Raw genomic sequence first — 19,817 nt, forward strand, 5'->3', positions numbered from 1 at the left:
TTCCCAAGCATGTCTCAGAGGACTTGACAGAGAATGTGCAACTTAAGTCTAGCTAAGCACAATTAATAAACAGAATTGAACAACGTATATGAAGCGAGAGGGAGAAAGGAGAAGAGAGTGAAGAGGGAGAAAAGAGAAAAGAGAGAGACAGAGACGAGAGCAGAGAGAGAAGAGAGTAATACATACAGTAAAATGGAATATATAAACAATGAGGGTCTTGGAAAGAACCCCCGTCTCCCCATCTGCCCCCTGGTGTGCAAAGGTGTTGCTGCTCTCACTTGAAATGTCATCATCTTCGTGCCAAGTCATCCTGCTGCCTCTGTCGTTCTTCTTCAGTGTGGTCTGACCACCGCGTCCCATGGTGATCTTTCCGGCCCTCTTGGCTCCCTTGACGATAGTCTTGGACAGTGTCCTGTGAGGAGGAGGAGTACGATTCATTATCTACAGTTTCTGTATGAGATCGGAGGGTTTTCCAACACTTCCAAAGAAGAGGCAAACTGCTGAGACATGTCATTTACAGGAATAGGTCAGATTTGAATGGAATTTACAAATGAATGAATCAGGGAAAAATTAGGTCTACCAAAATCCTTTCACGTTACAGTTACTTTGCAATTTGCTCAGTCCATCACTGTGAGTGTGTGCCACAAACCTGAAGCCAGTATTCCTCTCTTTTTGCTTGGGCACAATAAGCTGTGGCGCCGTCTGTCCCGCGGCAAACGCAAATGTAGTGAAGATGGATTGTGGGTAGCGGATCCTCTGGAGGTGCTTCCTGAAGATCTCCACCATCTCTGAGCTCACCTCTTCGTCGAAAGCCACCTTGATCAACTAGAAGAGATATACAGTATGAGTCAGACCACTTATTCTACACCACCACCATGAGTCAAACCACTTCTACACCACCACCACCACCACCACCATCACCACCACAACAACAACAACAACAACAACAATTTAGACACAACCTAGATAGGATTTGTTGCAAAACCCTTCTATTGCTCATCACTATCATATTCCAGAATACTCTAAATCTCCAGAAGGGCGTTCCAAATAACGGTCAGGGATGAAGCAACTGAAAGAGGATGTACAGAATGGGTCCACAACTACACGTTTCTCACGGCTCAGTTCCTCAACCTGAGTGGGCTGGGCGGGACCTCCTGACCAGCTGAGCACCACTGACTGCATTCTCCATCTCACCCCCCCCAAACCTCCACTAGAGCCCGCATGAGAAGCTCTCTGACCATCCTCCTCTGCCGCGCCCCTGCAGGACTAGTAATGCAGCCCAGACACAGTTTCCACAACACACCCCCCCCCCACACACACACACACACACACACACACCCACACACACATTCCAGCGAGTGTGGAGAGGCATCAAAACAAAACGGATGGACACGCACACATGCAAACGCCACCCGGCCGTGACCTGCTACTCCCCGACAACATGGCCACTTTCATCGTCCCCGTTACTAAAAAGATCGGAATGAGCCATAAAACTTTACTATATGAAAGGCTAAAAACACATGCTTGGCTGAAATTCCCTTTGCCCTTTTTACTCTAGGAATCAAACTCAAATGAAGACAACACAAGACATTGCTTCGAAAAGATGTATGACGCTGCATGTTGGCTGGAGTCCAGCACACATATATATAACTGTCACGACTCAGTGTATACATTAGTTTAGGGAGTCTTTTTTTTATTCTCTGGCAGGCCTGGAATTTTGTTCTGGAGTACGTAACGACAAGTCTTAAATCAACATATTTGAAATTGATCTAACTTTACTGGACTCCCTCCAGAATGTTTAGACTTGGGTCAAGAGATACAGTACAGCGATGCAAGTCCGAGGAAGGTCACCTAATTCATGTTTTATGGTCCTCTGACAAAGTTCAAGAATTCTGGACCGGGATATATGATCATCTCTGTGAGATGTCAGAGACCCACATTCCGTTCAGCCCCAGATGATTTGTTTTAGGTGGTGGGTCAGTCTTAATGGGAGGGGACAAATATGAAAGGCTGGTATCATTATGGGTCGACAGGTTCTTCTCAAAGGATGGAAGACTGAGGGGTGCCTTCAGTCCAAAGACGGGCAGCAGAGTTGCCAAGATTGGCAGCATTCAAAAAGATGTCCTATAAACGGTTTGGAAGATTGGATGTATATTTTAGAAAACGGGGCAAATACTTAACCTTCTTGGGGGCGCCCCTGACATGGCCCATATCCTGGGGGGAGTCGTATGTTTTATATTTATTGTCTCAATGTATGCATGGAGAGAAATATGTATTTGTTCTGTATTTCCTTGTTTTGTGATGGTTTGTTTGTTGAGTTTTGTCTAGTTTTAAATATCTGTGTCCACTGCATATGATGGAACATATATATGTTGACAACCAAGTGTGTGGTGATGATGAGTTCGGGAGTTCACGGTGGGAGATTTGCGTGCATATTTTCCGATGCATATTATTTTTTGTATCTTTATGTTTAAGAAACAAAATGTTCATCATCATCATCACTAAATTCAAAATTCCAACTCCTCTTAACCCCCCTCCAAAACCTCACCCATCATCTGCAATATGAGCCAAATGCACTAAAATACTCTGCTTTAACATCTTCACTCCCCTGCTCGACATCTCTGAGGAGAATGGATGAACATGAGAGCACATTGTGCTGCACCGGGTTACCTGGAAGGATGCTGAGCGGAGCTGCAGGCCTTCCTGCAGGTGCTGCTGCAGCTGGCTCTGGATGCTGATCTTCTTCTCCTTGGTCAGAGTGGACACCGGGAACGCCCTGATCACCGCCTGCTCCCCCACTGGCACACAGAGAGAAGCACACATTGATACACCTATCTCCAATGGTATAAGGAGATCATATGTTAAAGGTCTACCAGTGTAGGGTCTATCTATGCTGTTCACAATGAAACTGCACTGAGAGAGAATCTTGCTTCCGTAAATTATTGCTGTGGGATAGGAATTACCCAGTGGATCATGAGGGGTGCCTTTGAAGATGATGCGGTAGGTGGTGAGGAAGAGGGCTCCCTCTGCTGGCAGGATGTGCGGGCCCCCCAACAGGCCCCCGGTGGCCTCCTCCCTGCCGTCGGGGTCCAGGACCACCCGCAACCCTTCCGACACCAACTCCTCGCCAGGAAGCAGCGCAGGACGCAGAATCTTAGGCTGAGGGGGAGAGAGGGGGGGCACACGTTAACAAGACCTACTCCACACATCCATAGCTAAGAACACATCTGAGCGTACATTTGTTGTCATTGGCCAGTGAGGAAGCCCAGCAAAAACCCCACAGTGTTCGCCACACTTGTGTCAGTGGATTAGATGGAGCCAGGAATTCAATAGATCATTCTCATGTCAAATGACACCAGCGCACAAGCTTGTTGGATACATCAGAGCATCACATGCACATCATCATGTCATCCAAAAACACACATCACCCGGCGTGCACATTGCTGTTTTGCAAGCATACTAAGCATCACATAGCGTTTAGGGAAAAACATGTCTCTGTGATGACTCGCCAAGAAAAGCAAGTGTATATTCTCCACAGAGACCAACTGTGGTGTCTCACCCCGCGCGCAAAGGTCGGGATTTGTTTTCCAAGTAGAAACAGCTCTTCTGCGCCTGTTCCTCCAATTTATTGCTAACTCTGTCAACGTTGCGTTTCACTCTACTTTCTGTAGTATTTAAACATATGGACACTGTCTGACATCTGGTGTGCATATTTGTAGAATTAGGGCCATTAACCTGCTCCGTTTCTAAAATTCCAAGAATCGTCAGTTTTTAAGTAGGGCAGCTACAACGCAAGTCTCTGCCTGTGAGTGACTCACACTTCTAGCAAAGATAGGATAAACTGTATAGAAATGGCTAGCAGTGAGTGTTTCAAAATGCTATACTTTTACTACCGCAAATGGATGAGTCAATATGTCAAAAACAGAGATCACTCAAAAACACAGCCAGTTTCTAGGTAAAGCTCTTAAGATGGCTTATAACTTTAATAGTAGCCCATGTCACTTTCATGTCGGCAATCATTTTGAAGAGGTATACGAGTTTCGTTATATGTCATGCGTTTGGCTATACATGGTTTCTATTTCTCTTTCTTAAGAAACATTATGTTGAGCTTCTCTTCTCAGGAAAGGGGGTTTGAACAACCCCCGGGAAATCTGTACATTTCCCAGCAGACGGGAAAATGTGCTCTATATTTACTGTAACATTTCACTCTCCTCAGGTCTCCAAAAGCCAGGAGAGGAAAACGTGGCTGATCCCAGCGTCACCATCAGAACGTGGGGGGACGTTAGATCGCTCATGGCGTTCCCCAGGGGAGTTCAGGCCTGGCCAGGAGACAAACGGAGCTTCTTCCTCCGTACAGCCGCCAGCTGGGCCTCTTACAAGGAGTGCATCTTAAATGCACACATTACTGTTATTGTTATTGTTATTAGTATTATTACTACTACTTCTTCTATGGTTATAAATCAAGACTCAGAGTTGTTTACACACTTTTCTTTTTTAGTATTTGGAATGCTACTTGCAGCCAGCAGTCCAGGATGGAAGCTTAGTCCAACACATAAAAGGCAGAGGATCTGCCCAGACTGCTCACCAGGATTTCCAGGTTGCTCTGGTTGCTCTGTCTGTGTGTATGAGTGTGTGTGTCAGAGGATTGATCAAGAGCTGACAGGCATGCAGCAGAACAGCATCCAAGAGAGCAACTGGTGAAATACATGTATGAAAGTGTGATGATGATAATCTGGATAACATTGCTGGACGAACTTTGCTGTGTTCTGAATATTAGCCAGACAAGACAAAACGGAGTAAGTGGACATTACTGAGAATGATGATGTTTTACGCCTGCTGTCAATTCCTTCATTTTGAGAAGGGATACGGCCACTTAAATCAGCCGTTATAGCACGGTTCAGATTCGAGCATCTTCACAGGTTCGTCTCGTGCGTCAATAACTACACTTCACATTCAAAATATTTCTCGGCGAGTTCCGATCGAAAAAGCCAGACATCTGCTGTGCAACTACTGTATTCCTAAGGCTGTAGCGGTGCACCTGGCAGCCCAGTATAGGGCAGCACTCACCTTCTGAATGGGAGGCAACCTCCTGCTCTCTCTGTGGACCGCCTCCAGAGCCTCAATCTGCATGGCTACTATACCTGTGGGTCAGAAGTTGGGGTTGATTGTCACTGGGTCACATCCGTATGCACACACACACACACACACACACACACACACACACAAACACACACACACAAGCACACACGCACGCACGCACGCAGCCACAGTGCACAGAAATGAGCTGGAACAGAGAAACTCATGTATCTACACACGTCGTTACAACCAGAGCCTATGTTTGACAGATTCTAAGGCTAGATCCCATGTCAGTCGTTAACAGTGTTGGGCAAGTTACTTTCAAAATATAATATACTACATATTACTACCGGTAGTTACTTTCATTTGAAAGTAATACGTTACTTTACAATATTACTGTCTGTGTAGAGCAGTGCTGACCAATTTGGGGCCCGCGGGCCAAGTTTGGCTTTTTTTATCCCCCATTAGTGCTAACTTAATTTATTTATCCTGGTTGCTACTCCACCCTCTGCCGATCTGGGGAGAGCCGAAACTGGCTCCATGCTTCCTCCGAGACATGGGCAGTTAGCCAGCCGCTTCTTTTCACCTGACAGAGGAAGCTTCACCGGTAGGACATAGCACGTGGGAGGATCACGCTATTCCAACCAGTTCCCCTCCCTCTGAACAGGCACCCTTAACGACCAGAGGAGGAACCACATTAGCAACCAGGATATTGCATGTTTTTGTCAAATTGTCATGGCAAATTGTTTACAAAAGATGGACAATAAAGCTGATTTTCAAAGTACCTTGAGGATTTTTCAAGTTGTGAATTAAGTCAAATTTCTCTCTTGATTACAAAGGTGGAAAATACAACTGTTTTTAACGGGGTGTTTACTGATTAAATGTTTAAGCTCCCCACAAATGCAGATATTTCTTTAAATATATATAACCAATTGCAAATTATTACAATTACCAAACAGATAAAAAGTAGATTCTTATATTGAAATGTTATTTTAGATTTAGAATGTTAATTTTCTATAAAACACAATACATTTCAATGTAATTCCACAACGTTTATTTTTGGCCCTCGGCCCTCCACCCAGATTGAGTTTTGGCCCTTCATGGGAAAGAATTTGGGCACCCCTGGTGTAGAGTAACTCGTTACTTATTACATTACTTTTGCATTACTTTGATCAAAACAACAGCAGCAGCAGAATGACATGAGTCTGAGACATCGCCGCCCCGGAACCATCCCGAAAAATAATTTCAACCGCCTTGAAGTTAGTGTAAACCGTCCAAAATTCGAAATGTTATTCTTTTCCTTTGTTATTGTCATCTATAGTGTTTTTCTTTGAATAAAAACACACAGTTTGATTAGAAAATGATTGTATCTTTTTTAAATATGTGCTTTGATTTAATAAAATGTAACTCACTTTGTAACTTGAGTTACTTGACAAAGTAACTGGTATAATATTACTGAAATCCTATCAGTAATAAGTTATATTACTGAGTTACTGCTAAAAGTAATATATTACATGTAATATGTTACTCTTGTAATGAGTTACCCCTGTAATGAGTTACCCCCAACACTGGTCGTTAATCAGCTCAGAGGCCTCTGCTTAAAATACACACATCCCAGAGTCAGTGTATAAAGCTGAGGGAATTAGAACGGCGACAGGGTGTGACGTCACCCGGGAGGCTAGGGAACACCAGGTTCAGGGCTGGGTGAGCTGTGGGAGCAGTTACCTGGGATCATGCTGTGAAGGCTCTTGATGTGGTCCTGGGTCACTCCGCTCTCTGTGCACACCTTGTCAATGAAGCGAGCGATGAACCGGACCACGGAGTTGGCCACGTCGCTGTTCTCCGAGTCCTCGAACCCGCTCTCCGTGTCGAAGCTCTCTGCCACGCTGCCCGCGATACTGTGAAACGCGCAGGATCGCCACAAAACACGTCAAGAATCAAGGAGAAACTGTGAAACTCAAGAGATCTCAGGGTGTGTTGGGATAAGGCGGCATGCCGCAAGCTCGGGCTTGGACAGATGAAGCCTATGCGGAAGTGATACAAGTTGTAGTTCCCTCAAATGGCCACTTGAGGCTGGCTCCAAGAGGGAGTCATTCCCCATTCACCCCCATGTTAAAATGCCCGACTTTACAAGAGGATTAAACATGTTTATAGCCTGGTTCAAAATCAGTTTTAACATAGCTAATTTCACCCTTCATGATAACTGTAATATGGCGGTGGGGATTTTTATATAACTCAGTCACCCGTTTAGAGTAAAATAGATGATAGAAAAGACTATGTTTTGGGCGTGACTGACGGGGAGCTTGCCGATCACGGACCACTAACGTGCGGAGCTGCAGCTCTGTGGGAAACCCCGATCCTGCTCCAAACCAAGATGGCAGAAGCCAAAACGGTCACGGTGACTCTGTCCCTATTTTCTATGGTTCTATGGTTGAGATGATATGAAGACGAGTTGTGATGGATATGAAGATGAGTTGTGATGGATATGAAGATGAGTTGTGATGGATATGAAGATGAGTTGTGATGGTTTAAGGACAATGGAAGTGTGAGTGACCGAGAGTGACTGAGTGTGAATTCCAGCGGCCTAAAACTTATGTGTTGACGCCCAGAACAGTTGCCCAGATGGCTTCAGCCACGCAGAATGTTTCACATGAGACAGTGATGCAACCATTCCAAAGGGTTTATAAATAACGAGTGGAGAAATCCAAATGTCCTCTGTGAGAAGCAAAACAAGTCTGGGGCAAAAAACAGAGATGAGGAAAAAAAAAAAAAAAAGGCCAGATAAACAAATTCTTGACTAATGGCTAGGGCCTTTCATCTGAAATGGAAAGAAAACAAAGACTAATATTATGTTCTTTTTCTTAATTGTGAATAAAAAGTTGGAAATTCGGATCATGATGTTAAATCATCACTATATATATATAAAGCTAAAATGCAAAACAGTTCCTGTCCACGGAGGACTAACAATTGCTACTGTGGCGCAATAAAGACACACAATCCTGATATCAATCCCTGGTTTCACCTCTTTCATTTCTAAGAAAATACCATACACGAGGGATCTTCCCAGATTGACTCGGCTTTACAGTTACTGCAGAGCAAGGCAAATCACTTACACGTCTATTTGGTTTGGTTGAGTGGAGAGTTGCCCTTTTGCAGACACCCAGCGGGCTTTTAGACAGATGTAACAGTAAATGGCAAAGTAAGCCCACAGGATGGATGTGGGCCGGATACACGGACGAGGCAGCGTGTTCCATTTGGCTAAATAAGAAGGTATCATGTACTGTGAGTTACACAACATCCACCCACAGACTTATCATCACTTTATTAAGGGAGGCATATACAGTATACTCCCAAATAAGTAAGAAACCTTGCATTGAGGCTTCCTTCGAATAATAATACTCTGATCGTTCTACCTTGGAAATATTGGACTGGCCAAAAATATTTTCTAGTCTCTACAAGCCTGTGTTCCATCTTAGCAGATAGTAAAGGCATATGAAAGACGGTTACAACACTTAACTAATTAGAGGTTTTCTCCAATTAAAGTCAGCAGTTTTCTCCAATTAATGTTCGCGGACAATTCTTCACAAAGCGAACGCACCCACCTCCCCTCCTCTTGCTCGCTACAGCCGTATCGTCCTGACCTGTTGGTGACGATGCTGTTGCTCCCGCTCTCCCAGTCAGCGATGGGGGGGTTGCGGAGCAGCAGCTTGTTCTTGCTGGTGTCCAAGGGGACCAGCAGGTAGACCATGAGGCTGGCATAGTGGATGGCCTGGCTGAACACTGTGCTCTCCTCGTTCTTCACCAGCTCCTGCTGCTTCTCCTTGCTCAGGCTGGGCCACGCGCGCAGCTGCTCTGCAGCCAGGTCCATGGCGGTCTGCTCCTCTTCTCTGCCCGTCGCCGGGGGCAGGGGGCCAGGGTCCTGCAGGATCACACCGAGAGGTTGGAGCAAAGTGGAAGGAAACGGGCAGAAGATACAAGCTGCAGAGTCAGATCAAGCTCTCAGCACGGTAGAATAAGTCAGTGGTTTTGTTGTATGCAGAGTGATGAACAGTTCAACCAAAGAATGATTTTTCCTCTTCAGATACATTTGAATTATCAGAAGCCTATAGTATAGAGGCTGAAAACTAGAAGAACTTTCACAAGAAAAAGGCAAAAATTAATTTGTGATGACCCATCGAAACTCAGGCCGAGAACCAGTGGAATAAGATGCATCATACCTAGAATCATACATAGAATAGGAAAAAGAGTACATAATCTGTGAATGGTGTTATCATTTGCAACTGCTGAACAGTGGATTTTGTATCATCAAAAAACAAACAATAATGCAATTCTCTTCACTTACCTTTAGCCTGGCCGTGATGCTCAGCTTCTCCTCTGGGATGCTAAGATAGAGAGATCGGATCTGGTTCTGCACCTCGCTGTAGAACGTGGCCTCCCAGAACTGCTGGTTGGTCCAGATGGGATGCTCCTGTATGCAGGTGTAGGCAAACTGGTTCACCCCAGCGGCCAATTTCTGCAGAGACATAAGGTAGTTTGCACATTCAAGACAATGTGAGCATTTGAAAACCACAGCTTGTGGGCAGCCAGAATAGGATTTGCTATTTAGCAGCATTTCCTATTGTATTTGAATCAAGAAGATTTATCTTTTATTGATTGATTGATTGATTGATTGATTTTGTGGGGGGGCGGGGGGTCACAGCTAATGAAATAAACGGGGCTGCAGTAAATGCTGCTTGAAAAGGGGGGTGCCAACATGCTGGGGAAAAACAGTAAAAAAAAAGAAGAAAAAAAAGAAAAAACTGCCAAAGTCTTCAAGTGAAATCCATCATTCCTGACGGGTCATAAGTTTTGAACAGCCCCACACGGAGAACATCAGACCACCTTCTTTGTTTCTCTGTATGGAAACAGTCCTGTTGTTTTTCCGTGGCTTTTGGGTTGAAGAGTAAAGCACCTGTTGCGTGAAGGGAACGTGCAGCACTGGGCTAAAGGCATTGATTTGAAGCAGCTCTCTACAGAAGCGAAGACATAATAAACACCGTGCAGTAGAAACAGTATCACACCACCCACTAACACGGCATGAACCAGAAGCACATTGTGCCAACACAATTTAGACATAACCAATTACCAACATTCACCACCAAGTTACCCCCCTTCCCCCACAGCTGATTTCTGAAGGCCATGTGTCTTTCTTTAAAAGGCTCGAGCCTGTTATTAGATTAGCTTCTGATTTCCTTCCCCTGAGCCTGACACAATTCAGCGGTTTCCATGATCACTTTACAGTTTAACTGACAAGCAGTGCTTACTGTAACTATATAGGACAGAACTGCAGCAGCTCCGCTCCCAGTCTGACGGGCCTGACCAGAAGTGGAGGGAGGGGAGCTGCCCATACAGGAGGGCAGTGCTGAGGGAGACTGTCTCTATTGACATGTATGATTGCAGTGAATAATGTCCAGTGAGAAACATGCCGTCTTCACTCAGAGACTGATGGAGAGCTTCATCACCTTGTGCAACGACAATCACCTGAAGCTCAATATGAGCAGAACCAATCAGCTTGTGGTGGACGACCAGAGGAACCGGAAGCCCCCTCTCCTGGTTGTCGTCCAGGGAGAGGAGGTGAAGAGGGTGGACTCGTACAAGTATCTTGAGCTCCAAATCAATATAATTAATGTGATTATTAGGTCAACTTAAAGGATTTTGGTGTTTCCAAAAGTAAGTCACAGCACTTCTACTGTTTTTGTAGAATGACCCCAAGATCGTTTTCTCAGCTACAGTGGTAAGCAGAACATTAATGTCACAGTTAAAGTTGACCTTTGAACTATTAGATATAAAATGCCATCACTTCATCATTTTATCCTATTAAGACAGATTTGTGTGGAAATTTCATCATAATTAGCGTATGAATTCTTGAGTTCTGGCCCAAAATTGCCTTTTGTGAGGTGACCTTTGGCCAAGTTCAGGCATATTCTCTTCATAACGACTAAGCTTTCTAACTTCTATCAATCATAATAACTCAAAATACAGGTCTATTACACTTGGATGTTGACAACCATTACCGACAAAGTCATGTTTAGCGGTCGTCACATGCTGCCAGGCCTTGTATCAAAAGTTCGGTTCATCAATTTCAGAGTCAAGCCAGTCAGCCATAACTGCTTGGCCTCTCGTCAGGGTTTAGCTCAGGTCAGTCCAGCTCATAGCCTCCCATCTAAAGCACTTTCCCTCAATATGTGTTTCATGCAGACTAGATGATCTCGTGGTCTGCCGGAGTGAAGCCTGGCCATATATCATGACGGAGAATTAGGCTGACACTAACGCGAGCTTGTTTAGATGGGACCGCGTCAGATGGATGGCTTTGCTATCATCGGAGGAACCGAATGTACCGCACTGTGAACGCTAACACTCACTCACCGACACCCGCTATGCCGGGGAGTTTGGCCAGAGAAAGCTTGGATGAAAAAATGACAGGGACTTAATCTCCCGTGGCCATGAACGCTTTGGAGAGAGGCTGTAGTAGTGTGACTGAAGCTGGCAGCGGTCAAGCTAACAGACTTGCAATGCAGATTACCCCACTCTGGATTACAAAGTCTAGACTGAATGTGCAGAGAGAGAGGGAGAGAGAGAGAGACAGAGAGAAAGAGAGAGGGAGAGAGAGAGAGGGGGGGGGGGGGGGTAGAGAGAGAGAGGGGGGGGGGGGGGGGAGCTCACACTTGAAAGGATGGAGATGAATGAAACATGGCCGTAAATAAATCGTGACAAATACGATAAGCAGGGGAATTGATGGAGATCCTGTGCAGATGGTGTGTGTTCAGGCCGGTGTGTTTTTCTCTCCATGCTAAATACTCAGCCTGGCTGTTGCTCTTGCCTGACTGGTCAGACGTGTGCAGGTCAACCTGACCTGGGTCCGCACTTCCTTAATATGATAATGCCGGGAGCTCTGTGAGAGACAGAGAGAACACGTGGGAAGACAGGAGGAGGAGGAGGAGGAGGAGGAGGCGAGCGGGGGGAGAGGGAAGCAGAGGATACGGGGTAAGGAAGGGAGGAAAGACAAGAATGAAGGGAACATTGGGAAGAAGGGAGTCGAGCACTATCAGAGACGCATCTGCCTACGTGACGTGCCCAGTGAAGAGGAGGAATGCAGGGTTGAGGAGGGAGAAAGGGTGGAAAGCAAGCAGAAAGGGAGACATGGAATCTGGTTTTGGGACGTGCTTCCGAGGTTCAAAACGTGATCGGCCGCTTCAAGCCGTGACACGATGTCATGCGTGTCAACACGGTGTCATGCGTGTCAACACGGTGTCATGCGTGTCAACACGGTGTCATGCGTGTCAACACGGTGTCATGCGTGTCAACACGGTGTCATGCGTGTCAACAGGGCCATCGGCTGCCTGAGACTGACACATTTTGCACATCAGCACTAAAGGGAGTGTCTGTTCCCTCACAGCTTCTTGCCCTGCGTCCAGACACTTCAGTGACTGGTGACTGTTACAGTATGTCAGCCTTGGGGACAGCAGCAGGTGTTTTGGAAGAAGTCACAGCATTTGGTCCTGACTTGTACACAATCAATCTCCTCAGTTTCTACGTCCGCATCAGTGCATTGTAGGGATGCACCGATATGAAAATTTTGGCCGATGCCGATAACCGATATTAACATTGCTGCTATGGCCGATAACCGATATTTACCGATGTCGATATGATCTGTATAAAACCACATTTTTATGATCATCACATTTTGTACATACTGAAAAACACATGTTAACACTGAATTTGAAATAGTTATGCATTTCTTTATTTGCAAAGCCTTTGGAAAAGCCCATAAATCATAGATTTACTGCATTATTTCATATCAATGTGAAGAATTTGGCTGATAATGATAACCGATATTAACATTGCAACATCTGACCGATACCGATATGACCGATATGTTAAAAAATGACCAACATCGGCCGATACCGATATGATTGCCGATATATCGTGCATCCCTAGTGCATTGTGAGGAGATTTGTAGCCTATTGTAGCCATTTGTATCCTGAGACCATGAAAAAGTCTCCATCCAAACAATGTATTTACAATAATCAGACTGGTAAAACAAACAGAGAGCAGAAACATGTTGAAAGTCGGGGAATAAACAAATGCATCCATAGGCCATCGTTGCGTGAACGCATGATGGGCAGCTAACATAAATGTTCTACCAAACAAAGTAAACAGAGACATGTCAAAGCAGTGGACATCAGAGACGTACAAGGGTCACGGAGTACATCGTTTTCCTCCAGGGGACATGTGTAAAACAGTTTGACGTAGCAAACTGTCAAAACCCCCCGTGCGTAAACTAGGGCCAAAAGAATGCTAACAGTCAAGTGTGTCTTGCAGTGTAACTCATCCAGAACTCTGTTTGGGCTTTCAACTTGCTGCTGTATCCAATTAGTGTTTTGCCCTCATGGAGTCAAAGGACAGAGAGGGAGCGAGACCTTCTGCTGACACATTCAAATGTATGAAGACGTGCCATACGGGAGAGGAAAGGGCACAATAACACTGAGCAGAGACACCTGTTCATCTCCTGATAAACTCGGCCAGAGGACCTGCCGGCAGATTAGAGTAGCATAACAAAATGTAAAACCTCACCTCAAACACACTGGAGAAAAGGTTGCCAGAGTTTACATACACTTTACCTACAGAGGCCAAGTGAGACCATGCCTGCAAAATTTGGGTCAGAAGATCCTGTGCAAATCAGCTCTGCCTTCCTTCTACGTGAAATATCAACATGACGTCTGTCAGATGGTATTTCTACGAGTGCTTTGGTTTGAGCAAAACAGTCAAGAGGGGTCAAGTTAAGGGGAAAGCAATGAATTGGACTGGACATATTCCCCTACCATTATATTATATTATATTATATTATATTATATTATCCTCTACCATTATAAGGCTTAGGCGCATCACCCAAGCCGTTTCGGGCACCAACTAAGCCACTGACATTCATTCGAATGTCAATATTGGTCCCCAGTGGACTACTTTAGCAAGTTTTGTCTTTAAGCTTTTGTGTGTTGTTCAGGCACGTGCAGAGGGGGGGTGCTAGGGGTGCCCGAGCACCTACCCATTTCCCCGATGCTCAAAGTGCCCTTTTTGGATTAATTTTTTACAGTGAAGGCATGCCCAGCGCTCTTCAAGAACAAGTTAGCAATAAATAAAATGTCCGGACAGTTTACACATGTTGACATTTCAACCGGAAGTTAAGTAATTGTCTGTGTATCTGTGACGTGCACAATTCCCCCCCCACCCCCACCACGATGGCGAAGGCATGACTTCTCTGCCTCCGATTGGCCTAGCGTCAAACGTTGTTGATCCAATCACATTCGCTTGGCTATCCTATCCTGCGTCTCACCTTGTCTCCTGCGCCAAATCAGAGGCAGAGATGGGCGGGTCATGCATTCGCCATCCTGCTCAGCTGCCGAGCTCCGACTGACCAGCAGGGTCAGCAACAGTGAAACCGCCCCGCGCCGCCCCGAGGTGTTGTGCCCTTTTTTAACTTTTGAGCCCCTGCCCCTCTAAAGGGTCTCTGCACGGCCCTGGTGTTGTTTATTTGATTAGCTGCTCCGGCTTTTCCAAACACAGATATGGTAATAATAATGGTCCGAAATGATGTCAAATTGCATGTATCTTGATTGAAAAATGTAAAATTCTCTAGGAAAAACGCTGCAAATAATAAGTGACACAGCACCTACGTGCTCCAAAAAGCCAGGGAAAACCTGTAGAACAGGGATACTCAACTTGCTTTGCCCGGGGGGCCACTTTCGTGAAATGATAGAAGGCCAGGGGCCAGTTAACAAACAAACAATATACATTTTTCTGTAGCAGATTGTAGGTTTTTGGGGTGTCAGCCGGAGTTTAGTCTGACAATGTTGTGCACACCGGATAGTTAGTTAGGTTAAGTTAGTTAGGTTAAGTACATACATAAGTGCCTGGGTAGCAAGCAGACGGCGGTATTTGACAATTTAGCAGCTAAATCATAGATTATTGAAAGATATTCCATATTCCAGAGACTGAAATGCTATAACAGAAGTGGAGTATTGGCCAGAATGACATGAACATTTGGACACTTATTCAGCGGGTATCTTGCATGTTGCGTTCAGGTGCACTGTCATTTTTTTTTTTTTTTTTTCCAATTCCATCGCGGGCCACACCTGCGGGCCGCAAGTTGAGTATCACTGCTGTAGAATGTGGGTCAGTGAGAGAAGCTCTTCAGTGTCAACATACTGTATGGCTGCTAACAAACTAAACAGTGTGTCTCGCTGCAGCAGTGCAGACTCTGGGAGCAGACTGTGTGGCAGTGTGAGGGAGCTGACCCAGAGACTCCGGGGCCATGGGGCAGTAGCGCTGTAAGCCTGGACACAGTGCAAAGCGTGCCAAGCTCCAGCCAAGAATACCAATCAGGGACTTGACCCAACGTCTGACTCCTGAACAAGAATAACGCGCAGTGTCTGAGCCGAGCAAAACAGTTTATTTATTTATGAAGTTTGGCATGCAGCGGTGATAAGAGGTCACTTTAAGGCTGACTGTGGGAGAAGTCCAGGAAAGAGAAATCAAACTCAAGTATTCTGATTCTTATCACAGCTGTGCTTGCACATTAAGTGCAAAATATGCCATAATTCATTACAAAATGGTGGAAAAGTGTTAGCAGCTACAGCAGCCCTGCTATGCCATGCTGGGAATCTTTGCCACCTGTGACAAAAACAACAACCTCCAAATCTAATCTATTTATTTTTGAAATTATCGTGCACAAGAAAACGTGCAATAAGTCAAGGGCAGAATACTGGCTGTATTTGCCAGGCTTGGGAATCTCTCCTCGTACCGAATCAAGATGAATCGACACGCAGTTAGCGAGATAGATAGATAGATAGATGGATGGATAGATAGATAGATAGATGGATAGATAGATGGATAGATGGATAGATGGATAAATAGATAAATAGATAAATAGATGGATAGATGGATAGATGGATAGATGATACTTCCTAGTTGTCGCTTTGAGCCGTGAAGCTGTTCATCAAATATGAGGACAGCATAGCTATAGGCTACATCCACATTCACAAAGGAATATTCCAGAGTTTGAGTGTAAAATCAGGTCAAAAGACAGTCAATAAGAGCTGTAAAAAAACAACACCTCATTGGTACACAGACATATCCTGCACAGTTGGTCTGGTCTCCCAAATCAAAATCAGATACTTGTTAAACCCCTAGTATGTAAGTGTAACACTAACAGGTGAACCTGCTCTGCAAAGTTTAAATCTCCCTTTAACACTTAAAAGACCCAATTACAGGCAATACAAGTCAATGATCCTCCGAGCCAATTTAACTCTGATTAACTAAGTCTCCCTGTGGAGATTACTCTCACAGCTCATCTTCATCACATTTAACACTTCATTACTTTGATTCTTTGAACACGTTTGCAGGCCTAAAATCAGACTTGATATAAAACATTTGTTCTTGGCTTCATTTGGTCAGGACAAGACTCTGTGTACTCCCATTTACGACGTGTTGTTTCACTGAGATTGAGCAATGAATCTGCCATTAAAATGATCTTGAACACAAGACCCACCACAGACAAAATGCTATGAACATTTTGAGGTAAAAAAAAGAAAAAAAGAGGGGGGTTATGTTTTTTTAATGTATTTAATTAAGTTCAATTAATTAAATATGCAATAGTGGGGAAGGAGCCAGGCTTCCTTGGGTCTCCTTTCGCTCTGCAACCATCTATTTTACAAGCGCTCTGCTCAACAATGTCAGCCAATCTTTGTGGATAACGAGGGGTGAAAAGCAGCCTGGGTAATAACTACTGACAGGTGTGAGAAGTCCCGCCAAGTCACATTCACAGGGATCCTCCTCACACAAACAACGCCACTTCACCGTGACCTTCAAGGTCTTGTGGGTGAAATTATAAAAGAACTGGCTGATCATTTATCAAGTATTCACAACTGTATATAATACATGTCTGTTTTAACGCATGCTGTATGTAATGCCAGACACACACCATGCAAGGTTTCTTAGAATTAGAGTTATAAAAGGGACAGGCGCGTGTGTGTGTGTGTGTGTGTGTGTGTGTGTGTGTGTGTGTGTGTGTGTGTGTGTGTGCGTGTGTGCTGAAGCATTTTGCACACTTGAAACGTGTAAAAACCAATCCCGTAAAACAATGCGTATTTACAGCCTTCCAAGTTTTAAAGCCATTTTTTTATCGTTCTCAAATTTGCACCAAAATCGCTTGGTTGGAGGAAATGTGGCCCAGAGAAATGTGGAACCGATTTTGATGCATCCCGATGGATCCATTGTGTGATATATCAGGAACATCTAGTGCTCCATGACCACGTTCTTCTTGTTTTGCCCACCTTTTCCCTGCATGATCTCTGCACCGTTAAGCCTGCCAGCCATTACAGAATACTGTTGGCTGATTCTCCCTGACCTCTGACCTCCCTTTGCTTCCATTCTGTAAATAGCAAGGGGGGAAATCTGTTGCATTCTGGACCTCAAAATGTCTTGCCTTGCTATTCATACTCAGGGTCAGAAGAGATCCCACTTAATAATCCTCTAATGAGGATAGTGTTAAATCACTCCATTGTCTAATCATTAAGAAATAGCGTGATATATGGTCAGTTTCTTCTACTTATTGTAAGTTGCTTGTATTGTTGCTTTGGACAAAAGCATTGACTAAATGACAGCGGAATAACGTAAATTGAGCCAAAAATAATGGAAATCTTTTTGAAACACTATTGTTATATAGTGGAGTGCATTGCATACATGCATTGAAAGCAGACGTTTAACAAAACATCATTAATTTGATTTATTTTCAAACAGGCAAAAATAAATACATGTAACCTATCTGAGCGAGTTACATCAGCCTGTGGTGTGTGAGCAGGATGTGGCAGAAAGCCGTGGACCAGGTCCCGGCCCGGCCTGTCAGGGTACGGCACTAGTATCCAACAAACAGTGCAAACGGACAGTTGTGTCTGTCCCCACGGCCACCAGCAAGCTGTGCGGACATATTTGTGGTGGACGCTGCAGCAGCCCCGAGTTGATCATGTGGGTTAGAAACCACATGCAGGCCACAGCAGGTCCTTTACGCTTGGCTGTGGCCAAGCGTTTTAGCATGCGGCCCTGCTCCTGGTCCAGGATCAGCGAGGGTCAGACACTGAGCTCTGTCCTTCCGCACGCCAAGACTTCCTGTGGTGTACAGTGTTACGCCCTCTGTGTTGTCAAGACTTCCTGTAGTGTACAGTGTTACCCTCTGTGTTGTCATGACCTCCTGTAGTGTACAGTGTTACCCCCTCTGTGTTGTCAAGACTTCCTGTAGTGTACAGTGTTACCCCCTCTGTGTTGTCAAGACTTCCTGTAGTGTACAGTGTTACCCTCTGTGTTGTCATGACTTCCTGTAGTGTACAGTGTTACCCTCTGTGTTGTCAAGACTTCCTGTAGTGTACAGTGTTACCCCCTCTGTGTTGTCAGGACTTCCTGTAGTGTACAGTGTTACCCCCCTCTGTGTTGTCATGACTTCCTGTAGTGTACAGTGTTACCCCCTCTGTGTTGTCATGACTTCCTGTAGTGTACAGTGTTACCCCCTCTGTGTTGTCAGGACTTCCTGTAGTGTACAGTGTTACCCCCCTCTGTGTTGTCATGACTTCCTGTAGTGTACAGTGTTACCCTCTGTGTTGTCATGACTTCCTGTAGTGTACAGTGTTACCCTCTGTGTTGTCATGACTTCCTGTAGTGTACAGTGTTACCCCCTCTGTGTTGTCATGACTTCCTGTAGTGTACAGTGTTACCCCCCTCTGTGTTGTCATGACTTCCTGTAGTGTACAGTGTTACGCCCTCTGTGTTGTCAAGACTTCCTGTAGTGTACAGTGTTACGCCCTCTGTGTTGTCATGACTTCCTGTAGTGTACAGTGTTACCCTCTGTGTTGTCATGACTTCCTGTAGTGTACAGTGTTACCCTCTGTGTTGTCATGACTTCCTGTAGTGTACAGTGTTACCCCCTCTGTGTTGTCATGACTTCCTGTAGTGTACAGTGTTACCCCCCTCTGTGTTGTCATGACTTCCTGTAGTGTACAGTGTTACCCCCTCTGTGTTGTCAGGACTTCCTGTAGTGTACAGTGTTACCCCCCTCTGTGTTGTCATGACTTCCTGTAGTGTACAGTGTTACCCCCTCTGTGTTGTCATGACTTCCTGTAGTGTACAGTGTTACCCCCCTCTGTGTTGTCATGACTTCCTGTAGTGTACAGTGTTACCCCCTCTGTGTTGTCAGGACTTCCTGTAGTGTACAGTGTTACCCCCTCTGTGTTGTCATGACTTCCTGTAGTGTACAGTGTTACCCCCCTCTGTGTTGTCATGACTTCCTGTAGTGTACAGTGTTACCCCCTCTGTGTTGTCAGGACTTCCTGTAGTGTACAGTGTTACCCCCTCTGTGTTGTCATGACTTCCTGTAGTGTACAGTGTTACCCCCCTCTGTGTTGTCATGACTTCCTGTAGTGTACAGTGTTACCCCCTCTGTGTTGTCATGACTTCCTGTAGTGTACAGTGTTACCCCCCTCTGTGTTGTCATGACTTCCTGTAGTGTACAGTGTTACCCCCTCTGTGTTGTCAGGACATCCTGTAGTGTACAGTGTTACCCCCTCTGTGTTGTCAAGACTTCCTGTAGTGTACAGTGTTACCCCCCTCTGTGTTGTCATGACTTCCTGTAGTGTACAGTGTTACCCCCCTCTGTGTTG

The 19,817-nt window shown here is 45.1% G+C and overlaps 1 protein-coding gene across 2 annotated transcripts in view; it reads right to left on the reverse strand.

The window, feature by feature from the left end:
• Positions 1 to 19,817, reverse strand: part of sbf2 (SET binding factor 2) — a 133,117-nt gene that overhangs the window by 21,175 nt on the left and 92,125 nt on the right. For both annotated transcript variants that reach the window (XM_083650853.1, XM_083650852.1), the window contains exons 18-25: positions 9,419 to 9,589; positions 8,718 to 8,995; positions 6,802 to 6,974; positions 5,068 to 5,141; positions 2,964 to 3,159; positions 2,671 to 2,798; positions 650 to 825; positions 279 to 412 (exon numbers count right to left, since the gene is read on the reverse strand). In XM_083650853.1, coding sequence (XP_083506979.1) covers positions 279 to 412; positions 650 to 825; positions 2,671 to 2,798; positions 2,964 to 3,159; positions 5,068 to 5,141; positions 6,802 to 6,974; positions 8,718 to 8,995; positions 9,419 to 9,589 — 1,330 coding nt within the window. The remainder of the gene's footprint in view (positions 1 to 278; positions 413 to 649; positions 826 to 2,670; positions 2,799 to 2,963; positions 3,160 to 5,067; positions 5,142 to 6,801; positions 6,975 to 8,717; positions 8,996 to 9,418; positions 9,590 to 19,817) is intronic.

Source organism: Poromitra crassiceps (assembly GCF_964638095.1).
Source record: "Poromitra crassiceps genome assembly, chromosome: 14".
In the NCBI taxonomy this organism is placed as follows: domain Eukaryota; kingdom Metazoa; phylum Chordata; class Actinopteri; order Beryciformes; family Melamphaidae; genus Poromitra; species Poromitra crassiceps.